The 17,922-nt window shown below is 42.0% G+C and overlaps 1 protein-coding gene across 1 annotated transcript in view; it reads left to right on the forward strand.

The window, feature by feature from the left end:
• Positions 1-17,922, forward strand: part of Limch1 (LIM and calponin homology domains 1) — a 305,943-nt gene that overhangs the window by 261,996 nt on the left and 26,025 nt on the right. Inside the window, 5 exon segments of the mRNA XM_042678042.1 lie at positions 12-227; positions 7,916-8,006; positions 9,789-9,955; positions 14,655-14,760; positions 17,881-17,921. Of these exon segments, the coding sequence (XP_042533976.1) occupies positions 12-227; positions 7,916-8,006; positions 9,789-9,955; positions 14,655-14,760; positions 17,881-17,921 (621 nt within the window).

Below are 17,922 nucleotides of genomic sequence, written 5' to 3' on the forward strand. Positions count from 1 at the left end.
GGCTTTTATAGGTAGATGCAAAAGTCAGCATGAATGGAGAGACGGCCCATGGAGAAGAGGAGGACAAAGACAAAGAGGATCTCACAGTGGCAGCCGTCCCCTCCTTAACCAAGTCCCAGATGTTTGAAGGGGTGGCCACTGTGCTTGGCTCCCCCCTAGAGGTGAAACAAGACAACTACAGCATCGAGATCAACATCAAGAAGCCAAATTCTCCGCAGGACCTGACAGTAAGAGCCAGTGTTTATCCCCTTCTTGGGGACAATTCTATCTTAAATGACTGTATCTTAAATCCCATAGGTCATGGCTGTGCTAATTTCTTTCTCCCTGAGTGTATTCGTTTGCTAGGACTACACAACAAAGGACCATAAACTGGGTGGTTTAAATGACAGACATTCATTGTCTTGTAGACCTAGGGGTGAGCAATCCAAAATGAAATGAAGATGTTAGTAAGGGTTGGTTGTTGGTTCCTTCTGTCTGCTGTGGGGGGAGAATCTATTCAGGTCTGTTTTCCACCTCCTGCCAGTGGCTGGAAATCTTTTTGCTCCTTGACTTGTGGCATCTGTCTTCATCCCTGTTCTGGTTCCCCACAGGGCTCTCTCTCCCTGTGTGTCTTGCCTGTATGTAAACATTTCCTCTGCTCATAGGAACACTAGCTATACTGGAGTAGGGAGTATCTAGGAGTAAGGGGCCACAGATAGACTAGTAGGCCGGTACTATCTCATCTTAATTATAATTAATTAATCTTAATTAATTAAAAATACCAGCAACAACTCCATGTCCAAATGAAGCCACCTTCTGGGGGTTAGAACAATACAGGAATTTGGGGAGACATAATTCCACTCATACCAATGGTCTGGCATTAAAAGTTAACCTAATTCGTAAATAAAACATGGCTGTTGTCTTCATATGACAATGTTAGAGAGAAAAAAATGTCTTATTCCCCTCTGTGTTCAGGATCCTGTTAGACTTGTGAATATCATCGGAATCTAGATTGTCAATATAATTTAATTGGTGTTAGTAGAACCTGGCTATTCATCATTGATGATATGTATATAAAGGATCTTTTTCTCATTTTTTTTAAATCACCAAAAATTCAACTAACCTTTTTTTTTTTTTAGCTTAACTCTTCTTTTTATCTTTCTGCCAGTAGTGGGGCTTGAACTTAGGGTCTAGGTGCTGTCCCTGGGGTTTTTGGCTCGAGGCTAGTACTCTACCCCTTTGAGCCACAGTGCTACTCCCTTCTTCCCCTTTTTTCTTTGAATAAAACGTACTCCTCATTTTAATTCCTTCTTCATTATGTCAAGAAAAGTATCTCGTGATGTATATCACCAATGTCTTCCCATTGGAAAGGAGAATGACTGGGCCTAGAGCAATGTGGTGGCCAGCTTGAAATGCGAGGCTATACTTCAAAACTGGTACCAGCTCAGACTTGATGATTTTGTTTTTGTTTAACTCTTTCACTCAATTCCACGAGGCCATCAAAGGAATAGTGTTCTTGTTAAATAGTGTCTTTCTTCCAAAAACTGCATTCCCAACCAAGACACTCTACAGAGGAGTGGCCTCACCCACCACTAAAATGTCACAATTCCTTTAGGACAAGCTGGAGCTGGTCAAAGGGCACAGCAGCAGCAGCAGTAGGCAGAAAGTATTCAGAGGGATGGAGCAGGAAGGCAGGGCCACTTCTGAGGGGGCTGGGGTTGGAGCATCGGCCTTAGCTTCTGACACAGAAGCTGTCATATAATGTGATGTCACCTCTTTGGTTTTCTCCTCCGTCTTTCTCCTTGGATGCTGCTTTCTTCCTTTAGAAATAGATTGAATGAAGTTAGGCCTCTGTGCCCACCTAGATCTGCACTTTCTAGTTCTTCCTCTTTGCCTCATCTCTATGAGGTTGGGATGGCCACCGCCTAGTGGACAAGCATCCGTCCACTGATAAGGATGAGGCCCAGTTTTTTAACTAGAAAAAGAAACTTGTGGCCAGCTGCCTGTGACTCACACCTATAATCCTAACTACTCAGGAGGCTGAGATCTGACGATCACAGTTCAAAGCCAGCCTGGGCAGAAAAGCCCATGAAACTCTTATCTCCAATTAATTACACACACAAAAAAAAAAAAGAAGATGAAAAAAAGAATAAAAAGCTGGAAGCAGAGCTGTGGCTCTTAGTGGTAGAGCACTAGCCTTGAGCTGAAAAAGTTCAGGAACAGCTCCCAGGCCCTGAGTTCAAGCCAGGACTAGCAAAAAAGAAAGGGTGGAGGGAGGGAGAGAGGGAGGGACAAAGAAAAGAAACTTGCTGAGGGAAAAATGTTTTCATAAAGCAACTAGAAAAGTGTGTAAAACAACATCTCATTAAATAGACTATAGTAAGGAGACCAGCAGGATGTGATATTGCAGAAAACAATATTGCAGATTGCTATGAAATCTGGGAAGGGTTTGTGTAAAGTGCAGATTTTTCACAGTTGACCCTAAGTGTGGATTTGCATCGGAATGCAGAAGAGATACTGCTGCTCCACATGTTGAGAATGGCAGGTTCAAAGGCCTGGGCAGTGGTGCAGGCCATATGAACCCACAAGAAAAGAGATGAGAGGTGATGAACATGAGTAGGTATTTTATGCTCCAGACAGAATGACAGATTCTTCTCCCTCCCAATTATCCATGAGCTGTTTCAAATTGTGTGCATTACCACATTTATGTTAAAATCCCATTGGCAATCGAATACTCTTTGCAGTTTAAAATATTGGCCTCTTAGAAAAATCAGGCTAAGGCACAAATGCAAAACTGGAAAAGAACCTGAGAGATCTTCTCTCCAAAAACTTACTTATCCCATGTTTCATAGTTTACTGTAAGATTTATTATGCCTTTCAACGCAATAGACATTTTCTTGGTCTATTATCATTATATTCGTATTAAAAATCTCTTTTTTCCTCAGTGGTACCAAAAGAACCCTCTCCCATAATAAGTCAGGTAGTCACTGTGAGAGTTTGTGTCTGAAGATGAATTTATGTCTTGTCTTTTAGGTGATTCATAGACTACAGATGCCCATAGGGTTTGGTTTAGTTTGATTTTGGTGCTGGTTCTAGGGCTTGAACTCAGGGCATGGAAGCTGTTCCTGAGCTGTTTTTCTCAAGGCTAGTGTTCTACCACTTTAGCCATAGCTCCACTTCAGGCTTTTTAGTGATTCATTGGAGGTGAGAGTTTCATACACTTTTATAGGCTGGCTTCAAACAATTATCCTCAGATCTCAGCCTTCTGAGAAGCTAGGATTACAGGTGTAAGTCACCGGCACCCAGCCATTTTTAGTATTGTCATACAACAAATGAACAAAAGAAAGTTAGAATACATTTTTTAGAAGCCTCAAATGGGAATAGATATAATGCTCTTCTGGATTAACATAAGATCATCAAATTACCCTCTTGAACAGATGTGAATTTTCTATGCGTGAGCTGAATTCCTTTATGTTTCCCAGTTTTGTGTGTCAATTACTCCAGTTGTCCTTATTCAAAATATACACACGAGAACAGCTTTTTCTAGAAGACACAATCATCCTTGGAGACATCCTCATAATTCTTCCCACTCTCTTTGCTTCTCCTGTCCAGTCTTCAATTCTGCCTTCTTCCTGCCACCTGGGCTCCTAAGACTCTTCTCTCTTCACCCCTCACCCCTACAGTGACCCCTCTGTTACTCCAGTACTCCATCCCATGCTCCCTCTTACCCACTCATCCCAAATGGCAATGCCCTTGCTCACCTGCTAGCCGATACCTTCCTTCCAGGCTAGTGGCAATTCTCACTAATTAGCCAAACTCCACTCAGCAGTATCTCCTGTTTTCAAACTGAAAGGGAGATGGGGGCAGGTGGGGGGAGGGGTGCGGAGAAGCTGAATTCCCCATCTTGAAAAAGTTCTGGCCAGGCACCAGTGGCTCACACCTGTAAATAATCCTAACTGCTCAAGAAGCTGAGATCTGAGGATCGTCCTTGGAGGGAATAAAGTCTGTGCAACTCTTGTCTCCAAGTAACCAGCAAAATGCTGAAAAGGAGATATGGTTCAAGTAATAGAGTGCCAGCCTTGAGTGAAAAAGCCAAATGAGAGCCTAAGTCCCTGAGTTTGAACTCCACTATCAGCACAAAAATAAATAAAATAAAATGAAAAGCTCCTGGCCTTCCTTTTGAAAACTCAGCACTTTCCTTCTGTGTTCTGATCCAGGAAAACTGACAATCAGACCTTTCTTGCTTGCAGGGAGAGCAGGCTAAAGGCGTCTGAGTAGGCGCTGTTTTTCTCCCAAGCTGAAACCAACTGCAAATTCCTCCTAGATGTCAAATGTCTTCAAAAATGACTTCTCTCCAACTAGAAGTAGTCATAGGATTGTTTGATAAGACTCTATAAAAGTAGTTAAAGATATTTAGATACAGAAGCATTTACAGATTTCAAGAAAGTATTCCGGGCAACTTAAAAACGACATCTTGGCCTGTCTATTTCCCTTGGATCAGAGCCTCACGCAGTGAGTTTGAAAGTGTCGTGCGAAACTTCACTTTTTTTAATTTGCAGGCCTGGAGACCTGGTCCTCCATGTAGCTTCTCTTCCTTCCAGTATTCAGAGGTCTGAAGGAGGAGAGAGAAACACAAGCAAGTGTGTTGGGCACCTGGATAGTGGTGCCAGGGCATAAACAGATTGCTTTCCTAGGCTCATATCCAGCTAAGTTGTACAGGATTGGAGCCAGGAAATTGCTCAGAATCCCAGAATAGCCACTCAGGAAGAACCTTGGCCATGGCTGCCTCAGCTCATTAGAGGTGAAATGATTGGTCCATGATCCTCAGCGCCTATGCCTAGAACATGGCTAGCATCCAAGCCTTCCATACCCCATACTTCTCACCTTCCTCCCTCCAAGCCCCAGTCCACCTTGCACGCTGCTTACAGTCAGGCTAGCCCACCAGGAAGGCTCTAGTCAGAAGGTGCAGCCAGTAGCCAGGTAGATTTCGTGGCTGGATCACATCCGTCTGAAGCCAAGAAGCTGCCACCACCTTTGGGGCGTTCTCCGTCAAGCAGAAGCCAACTCCTGGCTTGGCGTCACGTCACGTTAGCCTTTCTGTGCTCCCATTCATGTGTGTCCAGGGATTTGTTTTTATTTACTTGTTTGTATTCTTGAGGAAGTGGAGAAGGGAGCCTCTCTAAAATTTGAGCTGAAACTAAAGGAAAGTTTGGGTCAGCCCAACAAGGCAGGTCTTTTTTTCTTCTTCTTCTTTTTTTGGAAAGAAACCTTTGATTCTATCAGTTCTGGTTAACACTGCCAACTTTAAATTCATTTCCTTGGAAGTAATGATTGGAGCACAAAAACAGCAAGCCTTCAGGAGGGAGAAAGCCAGACAGAGGTTAATTAAGATGGCTTTGAGGTTTCCCTTGATTCCAGATATTTTCTGTCCATCACAGAATACAGGAAACAGTAGAGAAAATAGAAATGCTAGTATTCCAGCCACATGGAAATTCATATTGTTAGAGTTGTTTTCCTTTTAGATACATATCCTTTTCCTCTTTTTTTTCCCCCAGTGCACACAAAAAAATTGTTTAAAGTGGGCTCATCTTACTGAAATGAGGTTGCAGCTTGCCTTTTCTCTTATTCAGCCTGGCTGTTTTGCTAGCAAGGGCTGGATTTGGGTGGCCAAGCTGCACTTAACCTGAGTTTGAGAGAATGACTTTCCTATGAGGGAAAGATTTGTTTTGCCCACCAAAGATGATATACCTGGCCCTTACCCCCTCAGAACCTGGGATGGGTTGGTAGCTGGAATCATGTGTCCCATTAAGCTTGCCTTTGTCCTAACGGACTCTCAGAAGTCCTTAGGGTTGTTGGGTTTTTTTGCAGAATAAATGAAGGGGAGGATGAAGAAGATAGGGAATAGAAAAAGGTAGTTTGCTTCATTTCAGCAATAATCTTGAGACTCTCAAGTGCTTGATTGTATGGATCAAAAGCTCTAAGTAGTGGAGGAGTCCTGGAGGTGGGCATGTCACCACATCCAAATGACAGAGCATGCAGAGGGCTTATGAGAAAGCAATAGCATCTAACAGTTAAGCATATTAAAAGGAACCCCTATTGAGCCAGATGCCAGTGGGTCATACCTATAACCCCAGGTACTCAGTGGGCTGAGACCTGAGGATTACAGTTTGAACCCAGTCCAAACAGGAAAGTCCACGAGACTCTTTGTCTCCAATTAACCACTAAAAAGCCAAAACCAGAACTGTGGCTCAAGTGGTAAGTCACCAGCCTTGAGTGGAAAAAATGAAGGGACAGCACCCAGGCCTAATTTCAGGCCTCAGTACTGGTGAGTATATACACTCATGCACGCACACATACACAGTGATTATTATTATTGCCAACTATGATGGTACTCCTCTGTAATCCCAGCACTTGGGAATCTGAGATAGGAGGAAAACTAATTTCAGGCATGCTTGAGATGCACAGTAAGTTCAACCCTAGCCTGAGCTGCATAGGGACACTCTGTCTTAACAAAAATGAGAAATCTCTGTTTACATTTTACACACTGTCTTTTTATATACTTTCAATGTCTATATTAGCAGCTACATTTATATACGCTTATGCGCATATGCAATCTTACATATGTAGACCTTATATAACAGATAGCTTAAGTGTTTGTGTATTCATAATCGAACCCAGGGTTATGCATGCTAGACCAGCCCTGTACCGCTCTATTTCAGCATGTTCAATATCTTAGTTTTCAGTGATTGTGTGATGGTTCCCTTTGGGGACCTAAGTTATTCATTCAATTGTTCCCCAGGGGTTGGATATTTAGGTAGCTCTAAACACCAAAAGCATAGAACTAGATGTGTCCAATAGATTAGACAATGAGATTGAAGTCAGAAACTCTCCTGAGTAGGAGAACAAGGAGAAAGGCTAAACTCCAGTCCAGTTGTCAGTACAGAAAGGAAGCCATGACCAAAAACTATTGTGTTAAAAAGACAACTTACCAGAACCTGGTTACTGGGGGCTCCAGCCTACCAGCTACTAGAAGACAGACACTTGAAGGATCACGGTTGGAAGCCAGCCCAGGCAAAGTAGTCCTTGAAAATCCATCTCCAATTAACCAGCAAAAAACAGGACTGGTGACATGGCTCACGTGGTAGAAAACAAAGGGAATAAGAAAAGAAAATTAATGAGAATCAATGAGAGAAGAAACACAGAGAGAGATTATTGGGAGCCCAGGAAGGAAGAATGCTTCAAGAATAAAATCCACACCGTTAAGCACAACAAGCAGCTATGCCCAGGACAGGCCACTGAGAGGTGAATTGTAGCCTTAAAAAAAAAGGCAACGCCATCATGCCTGTAATCCTAGCTACTTGGGAGGCTGAGATTAGGAGGATTGCAATTCCAGGTAGAAAAGCAGCTGAAAAGGAGGAAACTGGGTGTGGTGGTGGTATATGCTTATTATCCAGCCACTAGGAACTTTAAAATGGGTGATCCTGGCCTAGGTGTATGTTCAGGCAAGAACCACGACCTTACCTCAAAAATAACCAGTGCAAAATAAAATTCTAGAGGTGTAGCTGAGCAGTGGGGCACCTGCCTAATGAGCAGAGACCCTAAATCCAGTGCTACAAGAAGAGGAGGAGGAGGAGGAGGGGGAGGGGAAGGGGGAGGGGGAGGGGGGAGGGGGAGGGGGAGAGGGAGGAGGAGGAGGAGGAGGATCACTAGTGGTGTGTCTCTATATCACCATGAAAGGCACTGAGGAGCAAGTGGATGGCCACAGGTTTAGAATCTTTGGTGGGCCAGCACACACAGGCTCTCTCTACATAGCTGCCCTGAAAATACAATACCATGTTGCCCTGAAAAATTACTATTAAGGAAGAACAAAAAAACCTTTCCTTTTTAGAACCTTCCAAGGAATACTTAATTCAGTGTGAAAATAATCTTTTTTCAGGAGATGGCGGAGGAAACCAAACTGAACAACCAAGAGGATAAGAATGATGGAGGAAACCCAGGAAAAGAGAACACAGAGCTGGACACAGCAGGTTTGTCTCATTGTGCGCTTGTTTTTTTGTGTGCATTTTTTTTAATTGTAAAAATCCTGTACAGAGGGGTTACAGTTACATGAGCAAGGTAATGAGTGCATTTCCTATCGAGCATTGTTGCCTCCTCCTTTGTTTTTCCCATACCATCCCTTCCCTCCCACCTCCACAACCACCCCCCTACCCAAGTTGTAAAGTTCGTTTTCATCGTAGTGTCTTGTACATCTCATTGTTGCCATGCCCACTTGTTTTAAAGCAAAGCACCATTTTTTCTACTTAACCAACCAGAAGGTAGAAGTAAGTCTCTGCAAGTGGTGGGGGAGTGCTGCCACCTAGAGGCTTCCTGATGAAATTCCCACCAAAGTATTCATGCTGTACTATTAGGAGCCCAAGGCTTTTTGTTGTTGTTGTTTTTGTTTTTGCTGTTCTATGAGTTATCTTTTGAAAATATGTCTTCATCCATATAAAAAGGTATTTTCTTCTATAAATAATTCTAAAATGTGTTATCTCTAGAAAATGTATCTTCATCCTCATAATAAACAGGTATTTTCTTCCATAAACAATTCTAAAAAGGAGGGGGGAGGCTGGGAAGGGATGTGAAGGATAAACAAAGGAGGAGGCTGCAATGCTTGGTAAGAAATGTACACATTATCCTGCCCATGTAACTGTAACTCCTCTGTACAGTATGTTCACAAATAAAATTAAATTAAATTAAAAAAAAAATATAGAAAAAAAAAAAAAAAACAATTCTAAAAAGGTTTTGACATACTGTAACAGCAATAGATAAGGCATACATCAAATATATATAATAAATAATCTGAGGAGAGCTGGAGGCATGGCTGAAGTAATAGAGCGCTTGCCTACCAAGGAAAGGGCTTGAGTTAAAACCCCTGCATGGCTCCAGGAAAAGCTTTGGCAGAGGATGTAACTCAGTGGTAGAGTGCTTGTCTAGTGTGTGTGTGAAGTTTTGGTTCCCATCACCACATACATATGTGTGTGTGTCTATGTGTGTTGTGTAAAAGTAATGTTATGAATCTGGTTAGTGAGTATTAATATATTCTATCCCTGTTTTGAAAAGGGCACCATCTGTTCCCTAAAGTATTGTTCTTCAATTTTGTGTGTGTGTGTGTGTAATTTATCACTATTTTATAATTTTTTCCTTTGATAAGTGTGAAAACATTCCCCCCTCCCAGAACTAAATCATTCTTAAATGGCATTTTAAAATAGATCAATTATGTCATTAGTAAAGATAATAGCATGTGTGTTCCCAAGCTAGCCTCCAACATTTTGGTGACATTCCTGGTGACACCCAGTTCTTTATATGTCAGCAAATAGCTGGCTTTCAGTGGGCCCGACACCCCAGTCCCACAATCCTTGGCACATTCCAGTGAAGAAAATGTGATGTTAAAAGGAAAGGCTAGGCTGCCACTCCGTCCTGGTGGCAGAAATGATCTCTTACCCACCCCAATTGTCATTAAGTGTGTGCTGTGTTCTTCGATTCAGATGATTCTGCTGAAGACCTAGCCCCACTAAGGGAGGTTCTTTGGTGGGAGTTTTTTTTTTAATCACCTTTTCTTGTAATATCCAGAAAGAGTTTGGAGGATTCTGGCACCTCAGCCTCATTGCTACCCAGCCCACACTGCAATCCAGCTTCTGATTGGGGAAGGAGGCAGTGGGGGTGGGGAGGGGAAATATGGGCTAAATGTCTCCTTGACCATACAAAAAATGATTCTTTCTATGATTTGCTTTCCAATGTTCCTGTCTCTGCATTCAATGCCCTTTCAGAGCCACAGCACTTTACGACAACTGTGACTCGATGCAGCCCAACAGTGGCCTTTGTGGAGTTTTCCTCCAGCCCCCAGCTGAAAAATGATGTGCCAGAAGAAGAAAAAGACCAGAGAAAGCTAGAAAGTGAAATGGGTGGAAAAGTAGAGCTGGTGCTGTCACAAAAGGTAAATTAAATGCAGGTGTTATTGTGGTCTCATGCTGCAGCTGCTATGGCACTGATGGACGATTAAAGTTTCTTTCCCCCACATCTTCCTTCTCTCTAGTCTGTGTTCTTTCTATGAGACAAATATATTACATTTTCATTGTAGAAAAAAAGTTAAATATAGCCAGGCATCCGTGGTTTACACCTATAATCCTAGTTACTCCAGAGGCTGAAATCTGAGGATCACATTTTGAAGCCAAACCGAGACCAAAGTCTATGAGATACTTAAATCCACTAAACTAATCCCCCCCAAAAGTAAGTCAAGTGATAGCTAGCCTTGAGCAAAAGGAGCTCAGAAAGAATGCCCAGTGCATGAGTTCAGGCCCCAGGACTGGCACATGCACACACAAAGTAAATGTAGAAAGGAAGGTATATATTAAAACATGTGCTAAACATCTCAAGTATATTCTAATGTATCAATTTTTTTTGGGTGGTGGGGTCCGGTCGTGGGGCCTGAACTCTGGGCCTAGGCGCTGTCCCTCAGCTCTTCAGCTCAAGGCTACCGCTCTACCACTTGAGCCACAGCGCAACTTCTGGCTTTTTTTTCTTTTTGCTTATGTGGTACTGAGGAATCGAACCTAGGGCCTCAGGCATGCAAGGCAAGCGCTCTACCACTGAGCCACCTTCCCAGCCATAATGTATCAATTTTTAAGAAGGTAATGCAATTAAAATTAAAATGTAATTTACATATAAGGTTAAAAGCCTCACAGGCTTCATTTTGCTGTGTGTTAGCTTGTCTTTTTTACTTTTAACTCATCAGGTTACTAATATTCTCTTTTCAGTGTTAACCAGCTTTTAGTAATGGTACTCCTGATGTCACAGGATTTGAATAATAGAATACATAAGAAGTCGTTCTTCTGATATAATGGGTTTAAAAGTCTTTTTAATTTTTATTCTTCCATATTTGGAATCAGACCACTCACATCGGTTAGGTGTGCTTTAAAATTTACTCCAGGTGTTCTCAAATTTGGCTTCCCCCTAAAATTTAAAAAAATTATGACTGTATCCATAACATTCAGTGTATTGTGGGGGGGTTTGTGTGTGTATGTGTGTGTGTGTGTGGTGTGTGTGTGTGTGTGTGTGTGGTGTGTGTGTGTGTGTGTGTGTGTGTGTGTGTGAAAATGCAACTTGGTAAATTGAGGGGATGAGTGAAATAATGAGAGGAGAGAGACTGGTGAAACATGGATAAACATGGATTGTAATCACAAACTGACATGTTGAATTGAAACCTCTTTGTACAACTACTTAAGGATTAAATAAACAAATACAAGAAAAAAGAACTGGAAAAAAATTTATACCAAGACCCTTTCAGACCAATAGATTTGAATCCCTGGAGGCAGGCCCCAGGTATCTGTAATTTTTTTTTTTTCTGTCAGTCGTGGGGCTTGAACTCCGGGCCTGGGCGCTGTCCCTCAGCTCTTCAGCTCAAGGATACCACTTTAACACTTGAGCCACAGCGCCACTTCCAGTTTTCTGGTGGTTTATTGGAGATAAGAGTTTCACAGCTTTTCTAGCCCAAGCTGACTTTGAACTGTGATCCTCAGATCTCAGCCTCCTGAGTAGCTAGGATTACACGCATAAGTCACTGCCACCTGGCTGGTATCTGTAATTTTTTAAAGCTCCCTGATAAACAGACCACCAAGATGGAGCAAAACTGTGGCCAATGATATGTAGTAAGATTCCACCTTGAAAATCAGTCCTGCAGGTCCTGCAGCAAAATTACTCAGGAATAGCTAGCTCCTAGGTCCCCAAGTTCAAGCCAAAAGATGGACAAAAATAAAATTTAAAAAAAATCCTACATTTGGACTTGACTTTGAAGTGAAAATTTTACCAGTGAGTTAAAGTTCATATGTAAGTTACTGAGCCATTTTGCGGTGTCAGGTATCTGAGACCTTCACCAGTGAATACCACACAGCCCCAAAACCCTACAGAGCTGAGAACGATGGGCCACTGGCAGAGCCTCTAAAATGCCTGGTGCCTTGATGTGTGGTGGGTGTTTCAGACTCTTGCTATTTTCTGTGTAGAATTGGAGAATGGTCTGGAGGTCTGTAAAGACAAGTTAAACTGTAGGTCAAACAGTTGCTCAGGGGCAATTTCCCATCTTCTTCAGGAACGCCTTATCCAAAATATATTTGCTCCCTTTATTATGTTTGAAAACTAATTTTTCCTCTTAAATCCAAAATGAAAGGAAAACACCTTTGTATTCCTATTTTATAGGAAGAATACTTTTATCAAACAGGTTGACAGCCACCATAGAATTGGCATTTCTCGTCATCTGCCCTTATCTGTGTTAGAGCCACCTTTGTACTAGCTGTGCCCCATCTCTACCACTATGGGAAATTTTAGCTTCAGAAGCACTCAGTTTAGATTGTTTTGTTTTGTTTATTGCTTGCTTGATTGGTTGGTTGCTGGTTGGTTGAGTGTGTGGGTGGGTGGATTTTTGTTTTCTTTTTTTTTTTTGCTCTGGAGCCTTTGGCTATCTAGCAAACATTATCCACAGATTAATATTTTTAAAGCATAAAATGAAATACACAGGAATTACTGAGTTATCCTTGCTGTCAAGCTATGCAGAGCCCCAAATTCCGTTCTTGGACTCCAGGGTGAAAACCCCTGCTAGTTAATTAACAGATGGAGCCCAGCATCTCCACCCACACCATATGACTTTCTCCCCTTCCACCCAGCCCTCCTGTAGTTAGTTCTTACATCACAGTGCTCACAGTGGATATAATAACTTTTATTTTCTGATTTCACTTGAAGCTATTACCCTTGTAAAACAATCTTCCCAGTCCAGCAAGCTGACTTTTCTTTCTTTTTCTTTTTTCTTTTTTGGTCAGTTGTGGGGCTTGACTCTAGGCCTGAGCACTATCCCTGAGCTCTTCAGTTTGAGTCGAGCACTCTACCACTGAGCCACAGAGCCACGTCCAGTTTTCTGGTGGTTAATTGGGGATAAGAGTCTCACAGACCTTCCTGCCCAAGCTGGCTTTGAACTGTGACCCTCAGATTTCAGCTTCCTGAGTATCTAGGATTTCAGGCATGCTGACTTTTCTTTCTAGCATCATTCTGAGCATTTCTGCTGACCATTCATTGTTTCATTTATCTGAAATGTATTTTTGTCAGCCTTTACCACAGAAGAAATAATATCCATTAGATGAAGATCTGAGAGTTGTCACCTTAGAGAAGACCAGGCCTTAGCTTTTCTAGATATCTCATAATTGAAGTTCATTCAGACAGCTGGTTGACCTCAGCAATGCAGAATGAGGTGGTTGACTGTTTTTCTTCAGGATTCTCTTAGGATTGGATATATTGTTAATAAAGAAAAATAAAATCCTACCAAGAAAAAAACCTCATTAATTTATCCTCAGAACCAAAGGATAATTTATATTCTGATGAAAGAAATGCTCCACTGTCCTCATATATATAAACATATCGATGTATGCATATGCATATATGTGTACATATAATATATAACATATATGTATACATATATATATATACATATATAATATGAAAATTCCTTGTGGGGCTGAACTCTGGGCCTGGGCACTGTCTCTTCAGCTCAAGGTGAGTGCTCTACCACCTGAGCACCACTTCCAGTTTTCTGGTGGTTAATTGGAAATAAGAGTCTCATAGACTTTCCTGCCCAGGCTTGCTTTGAATGGCCATCCTCAGATATTAGCCTCCTGAATAGCTAGGGTTACAAGCATGAGCCACCAGCACCCGGCACATCCATTTTTTTTTTAATTTTTAAATTTTTTTCTTTCTTTATTAAAAACCTCCTTTATTTCCCCTTCCCATCCCTTCCCATCTTCCCCCCGCCCGCCTCCCCTACACCTCCCCCCGCCCCACTGCCAAAGTTGTAAAGTTTGTTTTTCGACATAACGATTTGTACATCTCATTGTTGCAATGGGTCCACCTGTATCCCTATTTAAACGATTTGATTTTTTTTTATTAAGCAAACATAGGAATTTTTAAGCTAGAAATTAGGGAATGATTTGCCACAAGGACACGTAGTCTAACATATTTCCCTAAGGCCAGCTTTGCTCAGCACTGTTTGATGCTTATTTGTGCTTACTGCTGCTTTTACAACAGGCAGAGTCACTGTTAGTTCTTACATAAGCGTCACCAATGGTAGATACAACAGCTTTTGTTTTCTGATTTCATTGAAACTATTCCTTTGTAAACCAATGTGGTTTACGGACCTTTATGAGGGGTGGAGTAGTATCTTGAGCATTAAAATGATAATTATACTGTAATGTTTAGTACTTGCAGAGTAAGGTTTTTTAAAAATTATGTTTACAGATCCTTTCAATCTGGAACATCTCATTTCCTGACATGATAAGTTAGTATTGTGTGGTGCTAGAAAGAAAATACGTGATTGGCCAATAAACAGAGGAGAGAGTAACATATAGTTGTAAAGATAAAGCTCCTGTCTTCTGGATTTGAAGAAAGGGATCACTTGTTTTCATGCCCTTGTTTTATTTCTCTGAAAAACTGACCTCTGTGAACATAGTCAAGCAAAAGAGTTTTAGGGAAAGAACAACAACAAAAGTCCATGGAAAAGTTAAATGTTTACATTTAATTGACTTCTTAAAGTCTATCTTAGGTTGCATTTGTTAATGATCAATACATAATAATGTTTATGTCTGGTGTCCATGGTCCAGGTGGTAAAGCCAAAATCTCCAGAACCAGAAGCAACCTTGACCTTTCCATATCTGGATAAAATGCCCGAATCCAACCAACTACATTTGCCAAATCTGAATTCACAAGGTAAGAAGAAGGAAATGCTTTAGCTCTGCACATTCGTCTGGGTCCTTCTGTGTAAAATATTCTTTATTTTAAAGGATGGTTATTCCCCTTAAACTGATGCTCCTTTAGACATGGTATTTGCAGAGTCTGTAATGGTTGAATTAAGAATTTCAGAATGGACAGCTAAGGGTGAATTCTCTATGTGGCCAATTCCAACTGCTAAGGCCTCTGAGTCTGCCATAGACTATGGACACAAAGAGGGTCTGAATAAGGATTTGAGACTTTATAAACTTTTTGTAAGCTGGGCACCGCTGACTCATGCCTGTAAACCTAGCTGCTCAGGAGGCTGTGATCTGAGGATCGCAGTTCAAAGCCAGCCCAGGCAGGAAAGTCCGTGAGACTCTTATCTCCAAGTAACCACCAGAAAACTGGAAGTAGCGCTGTGGCTCAAGTTGTAGAGCACTTGCCTTGCGCTTAAGAGCACAGGGACAGTGCCCAGGGCCAGAGTTCAAGCCCCACGAACAACAAAGAAGAACAAAAACTTTTGTATTCACTCCAAAACATAAAAAAAAATTAAAAATATAAAAGAAATCAGTAAGACTTCTTAAAGTTTATGATCAATAGTACGCCACTTCGATTGTCAATTTGAGTTTTCATAGCGTGTTCATATATTTATTATTTCCAAGACACCATGAATGTGCCCAAGTTCTAGGTTTGGGACCACCCAGACCATGGCTGCTTCTGTGAGCCTGGACAGGAGCCAGGGTTGACACTTCTAACAAGCTGTAATAAGAGGAAGCTGGTATGGTAGACTCAGGGACCATACCATGAAAACCGCCGACTTGAAAATTGATTTTTTAAATGGTGGCTCAAAGGCATTGTTGATAGCTATAAAAATAACAGTTATACTTGTTTGGAGTTTGTAAAGCTCCCATCTTTCCAGAAGCAAGAAGTTACCTTAAAAGACATGATTTGACTGGATACTGGTGGCTCACACCTGTAATCCTAGCTACTCAGGAGGCTGAGATCTGCGGATCTTGGTTCAAAGCCAATCCCAGAAAGTCCATTGAGACTCTTATCTCCAGTTAAGCAACAACAACAACAAAAAAGAGCTGAAAGTGGAGCTGTGGCTCAAATGGTAGAGTGCTAGCTTGAGCAAAAAAAGCTCAAGGACAGCACCCAGGCCCTGAGTTCAAACCCTAGAACTGGCACACACACACAAAAGACATATTTATCTTTCATTGGAGCAAGGATGAGTGCAAGTAATGAATGAGTCTTTGTCCAAATATATAAGCCAGTACACATTTAAATGACCCTAAAGTCCAGCCGCAAATCTCAGGGAACCATACAGTCAGGAAAGAATCCTGGAGTCATAGCTAAAAATTTTTATTTCCCCCATTTGGAGTGAAGGTGGATATGGGGTTTGAACTCAGGACCTTTTGCTTGCTAACTAGGCACTAAATGAATGACCTGAGCTCTCCCTCTAGCCCTAAGACAGACTATTGCATGTTTGCCTGGGGCTAGCCTCAGGCACTCAGTCTGCTACCTAGCCCTCCAGCATAGCTGGGGATACAGCTGTGAATCACAGCACATGCTTTACTATTTAAGACTGGTCTTCCTAAGATTTTATTTAGTCTGGCCTTGAACTATGATTCTCCGGACCTCTTCCTCTCCAGTAGCTGGAATTAGAGAGGTGAGCCACTGCACCTAGCAGCTCTCCTATTTCTTTAAATTCACCTCTCTATAGATTGTTCATCCCACTGATTGTATACAGTCTACTGTTGACTCTAATGATGTTCCATGGTTTTCCCTTGAACACACACACACACACACACACACTACTGCTACTACTACTACTACTACTACTTTACTACCCCTTAGACTTTTCCAACACCCCCTACAACCCACACAAACTCTGTATGTTCAGATTTCACAAGTAAACAGAATCCCCATTAAATCTGAATATTAAATTCACCGAGCACCCAGTCAGAGAGCAGGTGCACAAGCTGTTGGGGTTTTCATTGACCCTTCTCAGGGTTTCAGGCCTTGCATGTGTTTGAGTACCTGAGGGTCCCTGACTCTTGATTCCTGGGTGACCAAGACTAACCCTTCTTTGACATGTCACATGTGGTTCGGTCCAGTTCTTGCCTGGTTTCATGGTTTTCTGTTTGTTCTGTTCTGCATCTGATCTAGAGCCGCCTGGCCCTGCCAGCATGCCGCTGAGAGTTCAGAACTCTTGGCGACGGTCCCAGTTTTTCTCGCGGTCAGGTAAACGCTATTCTAGGTAGCTGTGGTTCTTTTGTATGAAAATACTTGTTGGGCAACCAATGATTTCCGGCATTTGTCCTCATTTCTGACTTGAGAGAGAGAGAGAGACAAAAAAATAAGAGTGCTTATTTCTGACATCGCAAAATATCAATACCAATTACACTCAAGTTTGGAGAAGATCCATAGAATTCTCTGTTAATTTTAAGATTGCAAAGACACATTTGTGTGTGTGTCTGTGAGTACTGGAGCTTGAACTCAGGACCAAGGCACTCTCCTTTACACAAGGTTGGCACTGTACTACTTGAGCCTCACCTCCACTTCTGTCTTTTGGCGGATTTATTGGAGATAAGAGGCCTAGAAGCTGGCTTCAAACCACGATCCTCCAATTTCAACCTCCTGTGTAACTAGCATTACAGGCATGAGCTACTGGTGCCTAGCCAACCCCTTCATTTTCAAAGACTGGAAACACTTAGCAGAAAGTGGTTCTGTCTCTCTTGTTAACCGTGTTACTTTCTGTCCTTCCCGGATGACACATGGCCTCTCTATGATACACCTGCAGGTCAGACATGAGGGGACTGCCCAGTCATGCTGGAGTAAGGTGCATTAAGAGCCAGCACAGTAGCCATAGCAATTGCTTCCTAGGTCTAGTGCCTGGTGCTGATGTGGTCAGCGGTACACTGTTCCTGGCTTTGGGTGATGGGTACAGCTGCTGCGAAGGTCTGCTTTATTATGATTTCCTGATACCCTGGATTTTCCAAAAACAAAAACAAAAGGTCTAAAACTGACATAAGACCTCCGTGAAGAGGATACAAATAAAAGAGAAATTAGAAGCTACTCATATTGATCTATTTTTCCTTCCTTTATTCTGTACAGTGGATTCTCCAAGCAGTGAAAAGTCACCTGTAACTACACCTG

The sequence above is a fragment of the Dipodomys spectabilis genome, unplaced genomic scaffold (genome assembly GCF_019054845.1).
Source record: "Dipodomys spectabilis isolate Male_0828 unplaced genomic scaffold, ASM1905484v1 ptg000043l, whole genome shotgun sequence".
Lineage (NCBI taxonomy): Eukaryota > Metazoa > Chordata > Mammalia > Rodentia > Heteromyidae > Dipodomys > Dipodomys spectabilis.